Source organism: Diabrotica undecimpunctata, chromosome 8 (genome assembly GCF_040954645.1).
Source record: "Diabrotica undecimpunctata isolate CICGRU chromosome 8, icDiaUnde3, whole genome shotgun sequence".
Classification (NCBI taxonomy): domain Eukaryota; kingdom Metazoa; phylum Arthropoda; class Insecta; order Coleoptera; family Chrysomelidae; genus Diabrotica; species Diabrotica undecimpunctata.
The window spans coordinates 35,567,726-35,587,671 of record NC_092810.1 but is presented as its reverse complement, the minus strand read 5'-3'; the positions used below and the strand labels follow the sequence as shown (position 1 = coordinate 35,587,671).

At 33.4% G+C, this 19,946-nt stretch overlaps 1 protein-coding gene and 1 long non-coding RNA gene across 2 annotated transcripts; both read right to left on the bottom strand.

The window, feature by feature from the left end:
• Positions 1 to 337: 337 nt before the first annotated feature.
• On the bottom strand, positions 338 to 1,391 carry LOC140448362 (uncharacterized). Its single transcript, XR_011951698.1, has 2 exons — positions 1,024 to 1,391; positions 338 to 698 (listed from the first exon to the last, which is right to left on the bottom strand). It is a non-coding gene; the product is annotated as an uncharacterized lncRNA (long non-coding RNA).
• Positions 1,392 to 14,014: 12,623 nt separating this feature from the next.
• Positions 14,015 to 15,701, bottom strand: LOC140448361 (uncharacterized). The gene is made up of 3 exons (XM_072541447.1): positions 15,542 to 15,701; positions 15,162 to 15,377; positions 14,015 to 14,310 (listed from the first exon to the last, which is right to left on the bottom strand). The coding sequence occupies exons 1-3, from the start codon at positions 15,603 to 15,605 to the stop codon at positions 14,111 to 14,113; spliced, it is 480 nt and encodes a 159-aa protein (XP_072397548.1). The 5' UTR covers positions 15,606 to 15,701; the 3' UTR covers positions 14,015 to 14,110.
• Between the last annotated feature and the right edge of the window lie 4,245 nt (positions 15,702 to 19,946).

Here is a 19,946-nt window from a genome sequence, read left to right as displayed (position 1 = left end):
ACTAATACTGAGAGAAAAAGCCGGCACTAAGAATGTACCAACAATTAATTAGTTACCCACTAATCATGACTTAAAATTTCAAAGTTTGAAAATTAACAAAAGTTATTCTCCTGCATTTCCTTCTCACAATTCGTGTGTATTTTCAGGATAAGTAGCGTAAGTAGCCGATTTCAGATGACCCTAGAGGAAAAATCTAAGGGATTAAAACCTGCATATCTAGCTAGCCGTTCTGTTGCACCTCTTCAACCAATTCGCTGTACGTACAGGAAAATGCTAATTCTAAAACAACTATTGAAGCTGAGCATCATAATGAGGCATGGTACAATAATTATACAGGTACGTACATAAAAATTTTATTGGGATTTCTTTTAGTTGAGATACAAAATATATACATACATACATAGTTAACAATAATAATAACAAAGCATTTGTAGATAGTGATAAGTTTTAACCATTAAATTGATGAAAAGCATTATATTTTGGTGTTTTTTGTCTTCAATATCCTTTCTTGGGGCAACTACTTTTCGGTACACACTTCTTGGTTGTAGCGTCTCTCAAGTAGCCAGGCTTACATTCGCAAAATGGAAAACAAGCTTGAGCACAAAACAAATCGGGACATTTGGGATCTGGAACTTGGCATGTCCGCTCAGGGCAAGGACAAGGAACGCATCCGTCTTGCTCGTTCGGACCACATTTACCTAAAATAATGAAACGAAAATGTTTTACTGAACTGCAGTCATTAAAATTTATAAAAGAAATTGAAAAATATTTATGCGTAATTAGTTTACAAATATAAAGAGAAGATATAGCATATTACAAAAACTAATAGATGTCAAAAGCGGATACTGGAATTGAGACGAATGGAGGTCGTCCACCAACACGTTGGACTGACGATCTAAAACGTTGCCATAGGAATTGGACGCAAGATATAGAAAATTATGAGGGAGGTCTATGTCCATGATTGAATGATGATAATGATAGTATATCAAAGAATATATTGTATAAATAGTGATTGAGTCATACCTTTTTGTCCGAATGCGAACGTCACTAATAAACACACTGTAAAAAATAGTGTTATAAGCTTCATTTTTTAAAGACTGTGCAATTTATTTTTCCTGCCGCTGTTATATTTATACTAAATAATTTTATGTATGTAACATTCGTATGCAGTAACCCAGAAATAATAAAATTCCAAAAATGTATCAAATTGATAACTTTTTCATGGAATCAACAATACATTGTTTTGCAGCATAATAAATTAATGTTTTCATTGCCTGAAATATTAAAGGGTAAATACCTCTAATTATACTTTTTAAATAGATTTTACATTTTAAATAGCAAGTCAATACTAAATATTGCATTATCGTTATCGTAATTTAATGCAGTGTATAGCATTAATCTAGTTTGGTTCGCATTCTTTTTTTATGGTTTTAACAATTAGTCATCATCATTTAACAACCATGATAATTTTATCTTTCTTGATAGACAAGGCGAAAAGCTCGGGTTCGTTCAGAAAAATATTCCCATGAGATTTTTTTGCATATTTACTTTATTTTATTTTAAAACATTGTTTTTTAATTGTTAATAAAGCGCGTATGGCAAGGCGGGCGCTCATTTGTACAATGAGAATTCAAACCAACAAAAATTTGTATCAGAGATCTTGTTTCTCTTTCTTATACACGCCGCAGCTAAAGATTGCAATTGCTGGACCCAGAATCTAGCAATCCAGCTGGATCCAGCGTTTTTTTTATATGATGGATCCAGCAGCACCTATCTGCAAACGTGTCAAATTCGAAATAAGTTGCTTCAAATCTTCAGTAGCCTCTAACTCAAAGCCGTGAGTCGGCAACTTGCCATCCCCACAGTGTTCCTCCTGCTTGTCGTAAAAGCCGACTAAACGGAGAGGCGGTCATTCTCTTGTCCGGTCGCGGTTGCTAAATTTTGTGAAGCTGCAAAACTCTCGTTGGCATGGTAGGGGTCAGCGTGGAGAGGGTGAAAGAAGAGATAAGGCCGAGTTCTGGGTCCGAAAATTCTCCAGAGCCGTTCGATTTATACAACGTTGCCAATAATTCGGGCTGGTCCCAGGTGAGGGGCAAGAAAAAGAGGAGAGCGGAGTCGCCGAAATCGCCGGAGAATTCCCCTGTCAATCTCAATAAGGTTGGGAGGGAGATGTCCCGGTTAAAAGTGGAGTTGGAAGAGGTGTTGAGGTTGACGAAATTCAATGTTAACACCAAAATGGAAATCAAGTCCGGTGTGAAAAAGATCAACACCTAGTTCTGCAGGTTGGAGAGGGAGATATCCTGAGCTGGGATACTCTTTTTTTTGGCCAGCAGACAGGGGCATAGTGAAAGAGAGGCACCAAGGAAGTGTGTGACTTCGACGGGGATGTAGACGGACGCGTCTCTTGTCGGATGTAATTAAAGGAAAGAGTTGGGATGGATGTAATGGAGCTGATAAGATCATGAAACTAGTCAATCAAGAATGGATGGAGGTGCTTTCCGAGGGGACAAGTATATGTGAGGGTAGTCTCCTCGAATCCACTGGTGATGTGGCTGTTGCAATAAGTATGAGCGTTGTGAGCGTTGGGCGGATGAAAGAAGTTTGAAAGAGGGTGTAATTGCAGAATGTTTAATTCCGTGAGAGAAATGGTGGTGGACACGAATCCACAAATATATCAAGGAGCTGCTCTGTTCAAAAGAACTAGAGGAGGGGGAACCCGCAACAGAATTTTAAAACAAGCTAGCAGCACCTCGGCGGGGTTCGGACTGTCGCAAGCCGAAATAGGAGTGAATGAAAGACAGACGACGTGAGAGAGATGGCAGACTCGCTGAGGCAGGGCGTTGAAAGTCTTTGGTGATTCGTGTAGGTGTGGTTTCCTCGATGAATGTGTGGGACCAGGAATGGGAATCGAGTGATAGCAGAGCGTCAGGAGAGATGTTTGCCTTAACCAGCCCTTCTATCTTGATGTCTGGTGTGACAGAGGAGAGGTTTTTAGTTGGAAGCCGACCGTCTCGGAGTGGTGACGGGACGAAGTGTCAAAGATCTAAATCCCTCGGGCATCTCGTCCTAGAACAGCTTCGTTAGCATATTAGGAACCCAATACTACCTGTTTGAATCGCAGGTGTCTGTATGAAGATTTTCCTTCTTTTATTTAAAGATGTAAAAAGATGTAAAAAAAAGGTAGCACGTGCCATAAGTGCGATTGAACTTCAGCGTCGCGTCTCTCTCAATCTGCCGTACTGCCATGTGTGTTGTTTGGAAACTGAGTGTTAAGTAGTTTGACTAAATATTTAATAATTTAGCATAATTTATTAAAGAACGCCAGTCAACAGTAAACACTTGTTTCTTAACTATCAACACCGATCTTAGTACAGTGCGAGTGCGACCTTTTACCACACGACGATAGTAGTGTGTGTTTGTTAGTTTTTTTTCAATCAAAACATTCAACAAATATTACTCGTCCAGATAAAGAAACCGTTTATAAAGGGCTGCCTGTGATCATGCTTTTTCGCTCGCACTAGGCTCAAACAAATACCAGGCGTTCGTGTTTTCTCACTCACGCTTAAGCTCAGATAGTAGTTGTCACCGACAGCTTATTTCACAGACGTTTTTTTTTTCTTTTTAGATTTAATGCTGCTCCAATTACTTCAATATCAATAATATTAAAAAATATCTCTTGAAGATGATAAAAAAAGATAATGGGACTTTTTTTACAAAACTGGCAAAATGCAAGATACTCTTTACGCTCAAAAAAATTTGTTGATTAGCAACCGCTCAATAACAGGCCTAAAAGAGCATCTGAAAAAGATACACTGTATCAATGTTAACGTCAGTTTTTTAAGCTCCAGAATCAGCACCAGTACCCTAACTACCAATGTCATCAAAGTAACCTCGTCAAAAAATGAAGATAATCAGGAAGTAGTTCCGAGCAAAAAGTCGAAGGAGACTATTGATTCCTACTTAGAAAGAGAAAATTCTATGGAAGGTATAGTTACTAGAATGGTTTGCAAAAATGATTTTATCCTGAGTTTATCTTGTACCTCACCCGACTTGAGACGGTTATCTGCAAAACGTGACTTCCAATTGTCAACTTCTCCGAAGATCAAAAGAGAAATCATTTACAAGTATGCAGAGAAAGTCCAAGCAAATCTTGTAATAGAATTTACTAATAACTACTAACAAAAAGGACAAAGATTTTGGTTGAGCTTCGTTAAGTGGACTTTAAAAAAAAACAACAGATACATAAATCTCAATTTTCATTTGCATAATGAACGGCTCGTTTGATTCTTGACTTTCGCACCAGGTGGAACAGTTTGCTTAGTATGCTGGAACGTTTCTACAGGCTCTGTATAAGTTTGCATCGATAAAGCGTTGATAGATATTCTGCGATAAAATTCTCTGATGGCGAGTAGTCAATAATTAAATAATTGATCGCTACTCTTAATCAAACTGGTGAAACTGGCTTCGCAGAAGGTAGTCCTCTTGGATAACGGCCGATACAACCATGAAATTTGTCTTAGACAAACTAAATAGATGTAACTCTAGCCTTAGTGCCGAGCTATCGGAAGCACTACGCAACAGAATCGCGGAACGGCTTCTCTCTGAAATTACAGGTACATTAGGTACTTACAAAATCCAAAAAAATATGACGAAGGACTAAACAATCCTGGTTACTTCTCTATGCCGAAAAATAATGCAATGTGACAAGAGATGAAGAATTTGTTGAGTTGTACAAATAAACAAGTGATTGTGGAATTAGTGCAAGAGCACGTAATAAAAGTAGCACGTAATGGATAGGCCAGCTAATCGGGAGTCCGTGAATTTTACGTTAGAACAAGAACTTGAGTTTAAACTTAAACGAGAGAGAGAAAACTTTTATATCCAAAAAAAACTGATTCTCAAAAATATTACGAAACTATTTTGAAAAAGGAAATGATCGAAAAGTGAAAGGCAATCATTTGTCCATGGTTTATAACTATTTGATGACCTTAAAACCGACCAGCGTAGTGGTCAAAAGGGCTTTCTTTGCAACCGGCTATATGTGTAGTTGTGTGCAAATTAGGTTAAGCAATAAAACGTTAGATAAAATATGTTTTTTAAGGTCTCACTTCCAAAAAACTAAATAATTCATGTTTTTTTTTGTTTAGAAATTTAGAATACAGACTGATTTTTATCAAAAATAAAAAAAATTGGCCTCAGTAAGCCATGAAAGAAAAATATATTACTTAACTTGTATCAGCTCAAAACTGACATCAATGAAATTTACTTTTATGTTGTTCAACGTAAATTAAGTCATTTTTCTCGAAAACAAGAAATAATGTTATGTTCCATCAGTTTCTCTTTCAAAGAACAAAACGCTGCTCTTTTGGGTAAAAATTTGTTAGTTTGCGCATCGGAGCTTTCTAAATCCGCTTCATTTTCGGGTACATTGAAGTTTAGCGATGTCACGTTTTTTCGGCTTCATATTTTTCGTCCATAAAGTCTGTCAAATCGTGTGACAATGCGTTGATTTACACGAATCCAATTTCATATATTCTAGCTGGAGGTATGCATTGAAGTTATCCATGTAAGTTTTATTAAGAAGTTTGAGAAATTATAGGAACAAATTATTCTCAACAAATTAATCGCTTCCAAATTGCGCGTTTGGCTTTAATCACCATAACTAGGACTATTAAGTACTAGACGAACAAGAAACCCTTTCGTTAGTTTCACAAAATTTATAAAATATTTATTTTATTCTGTAAACAAATTTTGCTGTATCCAACCGCTTGGGCGGACCGCATTATATTGACCCAGCAGTAACTAGGAAAACCTTAATTCTAAAACTGTTGAACCCGAACAGTATAATGAAGTGTGTGAAGGTATGTACATAAAAATGTTTTTATTGAGATTTCTTTTAGTTGAGATAAAAAATAATAATGTTACATTTAACAAAAATAATAACAAAGCAATTTTAAATAGTGATTTTAAACGTCAAATTAATGATAAATTTTTTAGTTTGGCATTATTTGCCTTCAATATCATCCCTTGGGGCAACTACTTTTCGGTACACACTTCTTGGTTGTAGCGTCTCTCAAGTAGCCAGGCTTACATGCACAATACGGAAAACAAACTTGAGCACAAACCAAATCCAGACACTTAGGATTCGGAACTTGGCATGTCCGCTCAGGACAAGGACAAGGAAAGCATCCGTATTGCTCGTTCGGACCACATTTACCTAAAATCAAGAATCGAAAATGTTTTAGTGAATTGCAGTTACTAAAATTTATAAATAAAGAAGAATTGAAAAGAGATTTATGCGTAATTTATAGTAATTAGTAATAAATCATGTAACACTTTAAAAATTTATGTTAATGGTAAAATAGGTTAACAAAAGTGCCATCATTTTAAGCTTATAAACATTTAAAATAACTCAGATGCATCAACACATAAAAAAAATAAAATGTCCTATGACTCTTAGAAAATGAGTTAACCCTTTTTTTATTTCTCGATTTTACTATTTCAGAAACTAAATTATTCAAAATTTCAAATTTATAAAAGTCAAAATATCTACGGTTCTAATCAACGAAAACTGATGTTTTTTTTTAATCTGGGACACCTCGTTAGATATATTATAAAAATTCAATTAGTTAATTTGTGAATTGTTTATTAAATCGTGTAATTTGTTTAAAGTTGATCTGCACACTTAATTCATTTTTTTCTGACCCTAGAGATGGAAAATTGTCACTTGATGACTGGCTGTAATATTTACAAAATCTAACATACATTACAGCTTTCTATCGTTACATCCATTAGCTGAGTTGCCAAATTGTGTAGAGAGTAATTTTATCAAACATCTAATGAATGTAGCGTTAGCAATATTTTTATGAAATATGTGAAGTAGTTGACTTAAGGACAATATTTTTTATAATCCGTTTGCCCTTTAATGCTGATAACTTTATTACTAGTAGACTAAGTAAGCAAAGATATCTTTTAAAACATATTTATGTATAATATTTTACTGCTCTGCTATGTCAATCAGCCCTGCTCAATAAGTTTTCGATTTATTATATTGAAATAGGACCTACGGAATACAATATATCGTACTTATACAGTGAATTTATTACTAAACAGATTTTAATGATTTTTGTATAATTTTTGTGATGTATAATGTAGAATTGCCAAATAATCAAAGTTATGCCTTTGCAAGATCATATTGTTATTAGAAAAATAAGGTTCCATCCACACATATCATTGTAAAATAATTCATGTTATCTAAACACTGTTATCGACAAAGAAATATGTATTGCGACGGCGATATCTGTGAAGATCGTATTACCGTCAAACTCATACTTGTCATCATATAATACATTTTTGTTGATAGTTAAAAATGAAATGATCTAGTATCTGATTGGGAATTACATTTACATCAATGGTCAATCGTCAAAAAACGTGCGAATGTCTTTTTTTTTGTCTGTTTATTACTGGTTTCTGGTTTGATATTTTCCTAATTAGTGCCATCTACTTCTCTTCTTTGTATGTGTCCAAATCATCTCAGTCTTCGTACATTAATAAATTTTCAAATGTATTCCCCTTTAGTTATATTTCTTATTTCATGGTTCATTAGTCTTCTATATTCTCCTTGTTCTGTCTTTTTTAAGCTGTGTATTCTCATAATTTTTCTTTTAATACTTCTTAGTTTGCCTTTATGTTTTTTCGTAAGACACATTACTTCTGCTCCATATGCTATCACCGCACCGGTTTAATTGCTGCTTTATATATTTTGGTTTTTGTTTTTTTGCTCAGGTTTTTGTCTTTAAGTAGTGGGTGATATTTCCATAACACCCCGGTCCACGCTTTAATTCATTCGCTTATTTCTGCACTCCTTTCAATTTTGCAGTACACTAACCCCCCTCCCAAAATATTTAAAGTAATTGTCTATCTGGAATTGGTTTTCATCTATTATTATTTCTGTTGATCAGTCTCTTGTACTTATCAAGTATTTTGTTTTATCCGGATTGATTATTAGTTCTCTGTTCTTTGCTTCTGTTATCAACGTTAGGACTGTTTCTTCTAGTTTTTGTTTATCCGCGCTATCAATACTAAATCGCGTATGCTATGACTTTTGTTGAACTTTAAATAATTGTCCTTTTTTCAGCTCTATAGCGGCGGTTTTCGCGCTTTATACTTGGAAAAAAGTAGTTTTTTTGAGTTTTTCCGTAAACGGAAACATGAAGTTTGTTTAAAATTGATCAAAATACTTCTAGTGATCACATATATCTCCTCAACCTTTTTCAAATTTTTTGAATGTATATTTTGACTTTTGGGGGTGCAGATTAACCTTAAACAATTTAAAATAAACTAGCGGACCAACTCGACATCGAGTTTTTTAAATGAAATTTTTATTTTGCGAGAAAAATTAAGAGATCAATACAAACAATATAAGCAAGAATATACATAACATTCATCAATAATAATGCAAGTAAAAAGTGTATTAAATATCACGAAATATTTCGTCGAAAACAATGTTTTTTGTTACAATGTCTCCATTTTCTGAAAACTTTTGCTTGGCACCGGGAGTTATGTAAACTGTTACGCCATCAAATGAGCGAGATCGAGACATTGCCACATATAGTTGTCCATGGGAAAAAACAGGATTTGGAAGGTAAATCCCAACCTTCTTCAGACTTTGTCCTTGTGCTCTGTTGATGGTCATCGCAAAAGCTAATTGGACTGGAAACTGAAGTCGTTGCATGGAAAAACTGAAGGTTCCTTCAGTTGGCGAAAGTTTGATCCGAGGTAGAAGAATGATTTTTCCTGTTGATTGTCCCGTTAAGACCTTGCATTCCAAACAATTGGTATGCAATGATTTTATTTTGAGACGTGTTCCATTTATAAGACCTTTAGCAGTGTTCATGTTTCTCATTAGAAGAATAACTGCATTAACCTTTAGAGGAAGACGATCAGGTAAGCCTGATCCTTCAATTTTGTTCAAAAACTCTGTAGACAGTCTTAAATGTTCGTTGATATCATCACTAAGTACTTTATCTATACTTAGATAAACGCCTTCTTCGTTATCTAACAGAGACAGAACTTTTTGATTGAGCTGTGCACAATCATCGTTAGTTGGAGCAAGAATAGCAAGTTCTGTAAGCAATTCTTCAGCGATAGAGTTTTGAATATTGCCATATACGAATTTAACAACGTCTCCTTCACCTTTGATATTCTTAGGAAGGGTCATATTTTCCCCAGCGGTGCCGTTTCCAATTGATAGAAGATTGTTTGCAAAGTTATCTTCACCTTCGTTGACTCTCATGTTTTTTGATAACGTAAATTTTTAAAATTTAAAAAATATATAAAGGTTTGCTCTATCTTGACGTTTTATGCGCGTTTGGGGTTACTTCCGGTGTCGGATCGCAACCGAAAGTACATATTTAGATTTGTCTCGACGAGACCTTTCGATCCATATATACATTGTGGGGTCTAAAACTTAAAGTAAATTTTAACTTCCGGTCATCTCAAAACCGGAAGTGAATTTTTGTACCAAAAGTATATCTTGACAATCTCATACATAATACTAATAATATTCCGAAAAAATATTTTAATTATCTAATATGGTTTTTGAGTAAAGTGGTGGACAAGAAAAGGGTTTAGCGTTTTAGTATATAAAATATTTATTTTGCAAAATTTTACTTTTCCCCTATTATTATTAGGAGAAGAGGTTATAAAATGACAGGTAACCTAAATATTTATGTAATATAGTTATAAATAATATAATTAAAAAAATAAATATTACAAAAAATAATTTTTTTATTTGAAAATCAAATCTAAAGGTATTAATTTTTCGTGAATTATGCTTATTATATTTACAATAATTTTTCTTGACTGAAAAATATTACAAATATATTTTACACAAATTAATTGTTAAAAACTTATATTTATTATTATGTATAATTGTAAATAAAAATAGGTTAAATAAGTATGTAAATTGTAATATGTTCTTTCTGTATACAGAATAATTCCATAATTTTTATTTATAATTATACGAATTTTATAAAAATTCATTTGTGTTAAATATATTTTGTATGTTTTTAGAAAACATTAGTTTTAAAAAGGATTAATTGTAAAAATAATAAGCTCAAGCAAATTAACTCGTATTGATTATCAAATAAAAATTAATCTCATCTTCAAATTAATTTTTTCTAAAATTTATTTTTAAAAGATACCATTAATAACTAAAATACATAAATATTTATGTTTGTTTTAATCTTTTCTACTAATAATTTTAAAAGAAAATTAAAATTTAAAATTTTTTCAAAATAAATAATTGTTTTAAATTGTTAAAAAAAATTACTTGATTAAATAAACAATTTACAAATTACCTTAATGTATTTTTATGATCTATGGCACGAGGTATCCCAAATTGAAAAAAAAATCATTACTTTTCTTAAATTATAACCCGAGATATTGCGACTTTTATACATTTGAATGTATAAATTCAGTTCTTGGATAGTGAAATCCTTTCGTTTTTAAACCCTTCGCCTTTAGCGCATCATAGATGGCTCATTTTTAAAGGAATCGTTTTTAATTTTTTTGTCAAAACTGTAACTCTCAGTCTTTCAAATGTTTTTTTTTTTAATTTCTTATTGTTTATAATCGAAGCCCCAGTGAATTTTAAAAAAAAAGTGTAACTCGGGTTTTAAGGGTCGTAGGATATTTTTTTTATTTTCCATTCCAAAAATATCCATTTCAAATGTATGTAACTAAAACTGAACGTCTTATTTTTCTGTCATGTGCGAACGAAATTTACGTAGAGCGCGTGTATTCGCAAAGTGAATTAAAATTGTGCTTTTAGTTAGCAAGAGAAATGCTGGAGATGCTATGCAGTTACACAATGTACTGACATACCGAGATGTACTATCCCGCACGGAAACCGAGAAAGTAGTCTGCCAATGCCGCTCCCATTCACTTATTTGTAGCAGGAAGCAATGCCGCCACACTTCACGAATTTTAGCGTATTTTAGTGGATTATTTCTTTCAGAAATATACCACTTATTGCCATATATTTAGTAAGAAGTTGCATAAAATAAAACAATAAAGCTGAAAGACTTATTTCCCTTTTTACGCGTTCCGAGAAGTAATAAACCTAACTGACCCACTGACTAACTTGATAAATATTAATACCTGTTTTTCTAATGAATTTGCAAGCAGTAAATAATAGGAAAAAATATTTCATGACCAGTTGTGGTCATAAAACGAAACCTTTTTACTAACTTTAATATTGAGAAGAGGAGAATTGGCGGTAAAATAAATAGAAGCTTGATTTTTGTTAATAATAATAATTTTAACGGAAAGAGTAAGGAATTACTGGTGATTTGTTAACTTTAACAACGAGTGTCATGGAACAATCGCTAGTTCCCTGGTCTAAGAAAATAATGTGTAAAAGTGATATAGTCATACCTTTTTGGCCAAGTGCGAACGCAACTAACAAACCCACCGTAAAAAATAGTGTTGCAAGCTTCATTTTCAAAAAACTGTTCAATTTATTTTTCTTGTTGCTGTTGTATTTATAGTAAATAATTTTATGTATTTTACATTCATATAAAGAACCCTGTAATTACAGAATTGAAAAAATTTATCAGCTTGATAACTTTTTTGTGAAATCACCAAAAAATTGTTTAGCAGCATATTAAATCATTCTTTTTATTGCCTGAAATGTTAATGGGTAAATACCGCTAATTACACTTTATAAACAGCTTTACATTTTAAAGACCAAGCCAATAATAAATTTTTTATTATCGTTATCGTAATCAGTAATTTAATGTGAAGCATATAGCATTAATCTAGTTTGGTTGCCATTCTTTTTTATGGTTTTAACAATCAGTTATCATCATAAAAAAATAATTTTCAGGAGATGCTAAGCACGCCCAGGGAAAACACAAATAAAATTATCAAAACCCGCAGAATGTAGACTTTCGTATATCTTGCGAGGCCCCCTCCAAAACGGAGATAATAACAACTATCAAATCTCTGAGAAATAACAAGTCTCCGGGAATCGATAAAATTGCTGCCGAAATACATAAAACTGATTTTCATCTAACTGCTGAACTCTTGCTCTCCATAATCCAAGAGATGTGGGAAGCAAACCGCATTCCAGCGGGCTAGAAAAGGGGTAACATTATTAAGCTTCCAATAAAGGGCAACCTCATACTGAGCAAAAATTTGAGAGAAATAACCTTGCTCACCTCAATAAATAAAGTCTTCACGACCATTATATTTAAAAGATTAACAAACAATATTGAATTTCGAGCTGGTCAAGCAGGTTTTAGACCAAAATCCTCTTGCATAGACCATATTAATACTGAGGGTAATAACGGAACAATCTATTGAATGAAACACACCCCTATACATGGTTTTTGTTGACTTCGAGCGTGCCTTTGACAGCTTATCTCATGCTGCTTTATGGAAAATTTTAGAGCTAAGAAATATCCCGCATAAAATAATTTCAATTATAAAGTCGCTGTACACTGGGGCGAAATGCAGCGTGACACACAATGGAATCAACAGCGACGAATTTGACATACTTACTGGAGTCAGCCAGGAATGAGTGCTTTCTCCATTTTTTTTTAACATAGCAGTAGACTATGTTATCTCCAAACTGGACTCCGACACAAGAGGGATACAATGGACGTTAACCACACGCCTAGGCGATCAGGAATACGCCGACGATATCTACCTTTTAGGACAAAGCTTCCAAGATGTGGCTGATCAATTGGAAACACTTTCCACTGAAGCCAATATAGTAGGTTTGAAAATCAATATTGGTAAAATCAAATTCATGAGAGTAAATGCAAGAAATAACACGCTATTTACTATCAACAACATGCAGATTGAAAATGTGGAAAACTTTACGTATCTTGGAAGTGTCATAACAGAAAGTGGAGGTACAGAGGATGATATTCGTATGAAGATACAAAAAGCTAAGCAAGGACAAAGATCGCATATTCCAGTCAAATGTCATGTCTGTTCTACTGTACGGATGTGAAACCTGGATAGTGACAAAAAACCTTACAGATAAACTGCAGGTCTTTATTAATAAATGTCTACGACGAATTGTTAGTATTTTCTGGCCTAACATCATCAGAAACGAAGATTTACTACACCTGACCAAACAAACAAGGGTAGAACATCAAATAAAGTCCAGAAAGTGGGGTTGGATTGGTCACACACTCAGAAAAAATAATTCCAGTATTGCAAAGATTGCCTTAGAGTGGAATCCTCAAGGAAGAAGAAAAAGAGGTCGCCCAGTACAAAATTAGAGAAGATCAATCATGGGCGAGATAAGAGATTAAGGAAAGTCTTGGAATGAGGTAAAGGCCTTAGCACAAAATAGAACCCGATGGCGCATTTTCACTGAAGCTCGCTCTATGCTCCTTTTAGGAGTTCGAGAACCATATTATATTATATTTTCCCGAACTAAATTTTCTTTTATTCGTTTTTAAACCGTCTCCTTAACTTTTCGTCTTGTAGTTGGGTCTCATCAATATTTTTATTAGACTTATTTTTGATCACCTTTTTTAATTTTAATTGGGTCAGCACCTGGATAAGTTTTAGCTGATTTAATGCAGTTTCTAAATCGATTTTTTATTAGAATGAAGTCGATTTTGTTCCTAATATTTTTTGCTCTGACTCTGCATTTGATTTCCAGGTATAGAGTCACCTAGGTGGTAATTTGAAGTAAGTATTCGATATAATCAAATCGTGTTCTTGGCAAAACTGGATAAGTCGAACTAATCGTTCATTGCTGTTTCTCAAGACATAATCCCACACAATATTCAAATAGCGTCCTTTGCCGACTTTGGCGTTAAAATCTACGAGGACTATGATATTTTCTGCAGCTTTAACAAGATCTACAACATCAGTAACATCACAAATCACTGGCGGAGATATTCATTATAATTGATGTTTCGGCATCTCTCTATCGATTCTTGGATATTAAACAAGGTTTCTTTCAAATTAAATATTATATCAAATATATCTATAAAACATTTTAATTTGGATAGACCGATATAAAATATAATATTAACAATAATTAGAAATTATATAAGGTTAAACTCCGGATATATATTGATTATACTGCTTGAGGACATTTATCTTGAGGTACACATGTCATAGTTGAATTATCCCTTAAATATCCCTGTTTGCACGCACAAAACGGACGACAGATAAAAGAACAAGCTATGTCTTGAGGGCAAGATGGTTTAGGATCTTGACAAGTCGCTTCGGGACACGGACATGGAGCACATCCTTGTTGTTCTTCTGGTTTGCATACTGAAAAGTTAAATAAAATAAGTAGACGTATATTTTTCATATTGAGATTGGTAATGTCTTTAAATACCAGAGAAATTAAAAGCCCTTTTCGTGACACTCTTTAATACAGGTATTTAAAAACTGCTTTTAATAAAATTTTAATAAATAAATTTTTTACTTTACTTATAAACAATATATAAACAATGTAAGATCGCTATCTGATTTTAAATACTAAAGATGAAGATATTAGATCTACATAAATTCTGAAAGCAGCAAACTGAAGAGAAAGGCTTATTTTATTAAAATAAATTATTAAAAATTTATATTAGATATTGCAAATTAGGTTTACAAAATGTGGCTATACCGTTCTGAGCAGACCTAAAGAGGTCGAAATACGTATAAGCGGCTGTCGCTGCCCTGTATCAAAACAAAAATCTAATACCGTCATTATGTTTTATTACTTACTTCGTTTGGAGTACCAGAAACTGAATTCACTACGAATTTTGACCAGGATGAACGGCAAGTGGAATGCAATTTTAGATTCCCTTGCCGAGTAATTTATCCAGCTGTTTGTTTCGCAAGTTTTAGGAAACACAGTGGTAAAAATTTGAATTCGGTTTCGCTAGGTAGAAATCGTTTGATTTCTCTTTTTGTTTTTAGATGGCGTGGTTACGTCCGTATATAGTTATTTTGATAACTATTGTCTAGGACGGGAGAGATTTTTGTTTTGGTTCAGAGCAGTGGCTCTACCGTTCTGAGGAGACCTAAAGAGGTCGAAATACGTATAAGCGGCTGTTGCTGCCCTGTATCAAAATAAAAATCTAATACCGTCATTATGTGTTATGTATAATATAAATAATTATATTACGAACCTGACGAACAGTCTTCTTTCTTCACACAGGTTTGATTATTTTCATTTAAAATTAGTCCCTGGTCTTCATCGCAAACACATTCATGAAGGCAAAGACCTCCACAAGAAATCCATATCTGACTAATTGGATTTGGATTTTGGCAAGTTGGAACTTTCATGCAAGGGTTTGTACAAACTAATTTCTGATCTGGACGACAATATGGCTTTGTACTTGTATCTAAAAGTAAAAAAATTTAATTTCCTATCTTCAAATTCTAATGTTAGTATAGTTAGTTAGTTAATGTGGGATTTAGTTGAGCAAGCTGGCAAAAATAACAAGCAAATTATATCGAATTTAGATTAACATTAACAGTAAAATGAAATAAAAATCATTCTACATACCATTTTGTCCGAAAACCAAAACACAGCCCAAGCATAAGACGAATAGTAGGGGAAACTTTTCCATTTTTACTGATTTTTAGTCATGTGTCAAAGTAACCATCTTTATATACTAGTACTTTTCAAATGCAAAGATTTTGTTAACATAAATTAATATATTTAAACTGCATGAAAAAACAAATAACAAAGAATATTTTATATTTTATTGAAATATATACGGAAACTGGTTTTTGCAATTTAGATTATTACACTAAATTTTAAATAAAGCACAGATTACGTATTTAAGTTTTACAAGTATTGAATATTCAATTTATAAATAAGTTTTATCTTAATAAAAACACTGTTTCATATTACATTCAAAACATCAATGTCGTCACTCTCATTCAGATCGTCATTTTCATCACGATTAACAATCGGAGAATTATGGCAGCTATCTCCGTTACAATTTTCGCATATTTGGGTACATTTTAGACCAACTGCACTTTTTTTGCACGCAGATTGTAATGTACATTTTTATAATATACTCTCGGACAACTCAGGAGGAACCATTTTTTCGTACGATGTAATCGGTTCTATACCTACTTTCATTAAGAGATGCAGGACGTATAAACAAAGATAAATTTAACAGATGATTGTTAAAGATGTTCCAAATGAATTTACTCGTTCCGATAAGTAACAGTATAATTATGACACTTTATTAATTTTTTTATTTTCTCAACTATTAGTGTTTATTGCATAGTATATAAATTATTTTTATCACTGAATACATAGTAAGTAAAAAAATAATCCGATTCATAAAATTAATGACTATTTTATGCATACATGCAGTAACAGTTCTTCAAGAATATTTAAAAACTAACCGAAATGTCCATCTTTATTTCGTTACTGCCGACGTCGTCGGAACTGATACAGGTTCGGACACGATTTAAGTAGGTATTATATTTCGGTATTGAAATTTTGTAATTTGAATCGATTTGTGAGTATATTTTTAGTCATCTTGATGGTTAAAGGACAATAAATTATATTTATGCTGTTAATGTTGAATTAGCAATTATTTATTGTGCGATTTAAAACTGTTTAAGTATATATTTTTTTTTGTATAACGACCCTATCTATACGTGATTGTGATTACTGTAACAATAACCACGTATTTCAATAACTGATATTGAAACCAAAAATGATTCTGCTGATGAATTGGTTGAAAATACATATAATCCTCCTCGAAAACGAAGAAAAAGAAGCCCCCTTAGCGTTGAAGTTAAAGAAATCATTTTAAATGTTTTTAAATGTGAAAGACAAGAAAATCCCGGGTTAGTGGTTGAAGATATTGTGAAAAAAGTGGCTAATAAAGTTGGAGTTTGTGATAGAAGTGTATTTACGGTGATAAAGGAATACAAAACGAATCATCAAGTCGCTGGACCAAAAGTATGTCTGACCCGGAAAAAGAAGTTTGACAAAATTGATGATTTTGACAAAAATTATTTTTTGCCATTAGAAGACTGGTTCATAATTTTTTTATGAGCAACGAAATACCCACCGTTGATAAGGTTTTAAAGAAGGTGAACTATGACCCTGATTTGCCAAATTTTTCGAAAACCACATTTTACCGAATATTGAAAAACTTAATTTTCAATACAAACGTAGGGGAAGAAACGCTCTTTTACTAGATAGAGACGACATTGTGATGTTGCGAAGAGAATATCTTCAAAAGATAAAAGCTTATAGACTTTACGTTTTGTTCTGATGACATATTTATAGTACCTACATATGCATTCCCCAAAATTTTCAGATTTAGATAATTTAACAGTGACGAGTCACGACATATTAATAATTATATATAATTATATATACATATATATTATTTCAACATAATTGAGTAATGAGTATTTTTTTTTGTTATTATTATTATGAAACTTTTTAGAATTGTACAAACAACTAAGTATAGTAAAAATTAAAAATAAAACTTATATTTTTGCAGGCACTCGGTACATAAAATTGTTGGCAAAAAAAAATAAATTCTTGGGTTTTTCGCCCTGTATAAATGGTTCCTATTATCGGATATCAACTAAAGGTTCTTTGTCGAGCACTTTTGCAAAATTAAAATATGATTTCGTATTTTATAAAATAATATATATTCTGACTAAACAAAAAGATAATCCCAAATGCGGCCCTGTTGCAGGCCTACACGTGGTAATGTTTACATCTTCCTGCATCGGTTAATGAATTTTACTATAATCAGTTTTAACCCTTTTGCTAACCAAAATGCAACAGATAAAGATTATTTTAGAGCCAAACTTGTATTTAAAACTCTCAAACAATGCTTCACAGCATTTTCTGTTGGTCCGAAATAATCGACCAAAAAGAGGATCCGTTTAGAATTAGATCTCTATCTTAAAAAAAAAAGTTCTGGTCATGCAAAATTTCCCAGTCAGGCCTACACCAACAAATGAAGAAGGAAACGCTACCGAAAATAACAGAAATATTTCAATAGTGGAGCAAGCTAAAATCATGGAGAATCCATCGAAAATTCTAAAACATTGCTCAGATATCAACGACAATTTGTCTGCAAACACAGTCGCAGCGACATAAGTAGAACCTGAAAGTTCGATATTGCTTTTCACTGAAAAAGTAAAGCCGTTTTTAAAAGAAAAGCAGGCATTTGACAAAATTTGAGAAAATCATGGAAGAAGAGATAAACTGCTATTTTCCCGGAAGAAAGCCCGATTCCATATACATCCAGGGTGAAACTAAGTGCTTAGTAGATAAAGAACCCTATCGAAATAGCACTAGAGGTAATAACTGGGATTACAGCAGATGAGCTTACATCAAATGTACGAACAAAAGTAATATCACTGTTTTCATGTGCGTCAATTATGCGTTCAGATGATGATTTGTGAGTTTCGTTTTTAATTGCCCTAGTAACGGTTTGTTAGGAAGGGATTCTCTTTTATTTACTTGCTTTCTGCAGTGAGCACTCATTCAGCTTTTAAAGCTTGATGGTTTTTCGCTAGGTAAATGCGCCAGCAACCATTCTCGTTTATTTCAAGGCTTTGGCACAAACATTTTAATATGTTTTTTGTTTGACAAAGAGGAACCTTCTATTGTTACGGTGCTAGGCCTGAAAGAGGACTCTACGACTGACGTCTTTTCTTATTCTTCTCGTTTCTTTGACAAACCTTGTAAAAAGCTGGCTATTCGGTCGAAAATCAGTCGTATTTTTTTTCTATTCTCTTGTTTTCATTGTTTCATGTTTTTTTTTGCTAACCAAACGTCTTCTATAACCATTGTGATACTTCAGTGTATCTAGGGATGATAAAACATCTGAACAGAGACAATAGACAACTGTACTTGTCTTCTTCTTCCTATGCCGTCCCCATTAACGGAGGTTGGCGACCACATTTTTAAAAGCTTCTCTGTCTTTTGCAACGTGGAATAATTCGTCTACAGTCATGTTTGTCCAGTCTCGAATATTTCGCAGCCATGACTTCCTCTTTCTACCTATTCCCTTTTTGCCATCGACTCTACCCTGCATGATGACCTGCAGAAGACTATATTTATTATTTCTTAGTATGTGTCCAAGGTATGCAGTCTTGCGTACTTTTATCGTTCTCAACAATTACTGTACTTGTATCTGTTACATTTCTAGTGCCATTTCTACACCAGACTAACTGTCGCAAGATCGGAGCTCTTGACAGCCGTACTGCTAACTGATCTAGTCACTTTTGTCAAAGAGTCTCGTCCAATTTTTATGCTTTTTCTGATTTGACAAGATTGGAGCTCTTGGCAGCCGTATTGCTGGCTAATCTAGTCAGTTCTGTTAAAGAGTCTTTCGTCTAATCTTTATATTTGGTCTGATTTGACAAGATTAAAGCCCTTGGCAGCCGCATTGCTGGCTGATCTAGTCACTTTTGTCAACGAGTCTCGTCCAATCTTCATGGTTGTCATGATACGGTGATTGCGCCCACTGCAGCTAATTTTTTCTACCCATAAATTTCCAATCGTATTACATACAAAAACTGATACACGATCTTCTCGGCATTATGTGCCTGCTAATTGCTAGTCGTGTTTGACCACCGGCACAATTGTTACAATTTTCACCAAACTGGTATTTTCCTACCGTGAAGCTGGTCGAAATATCACTACTCTTCTAAAATGCGACGCCACGTCGAGATTTTGAAGCTGTTCTTCTTCTTGTCTTTCATACCACTTATTATTCACATAGGAAAAGAGGCCAACGGAATTCTCTTTACAGTCTTCCTAGATGAGTAGGTTGAAAAATTCTACTGATGAATTCAGATGGCATCCAACAATGTCAAAATATACCCGCAGCTTATTTGCCAATCCATATTTTCTTCTTATTTAGTTCTTTATTAGTATTTCGATCTTTTTATGTCAACTTTTTACACAT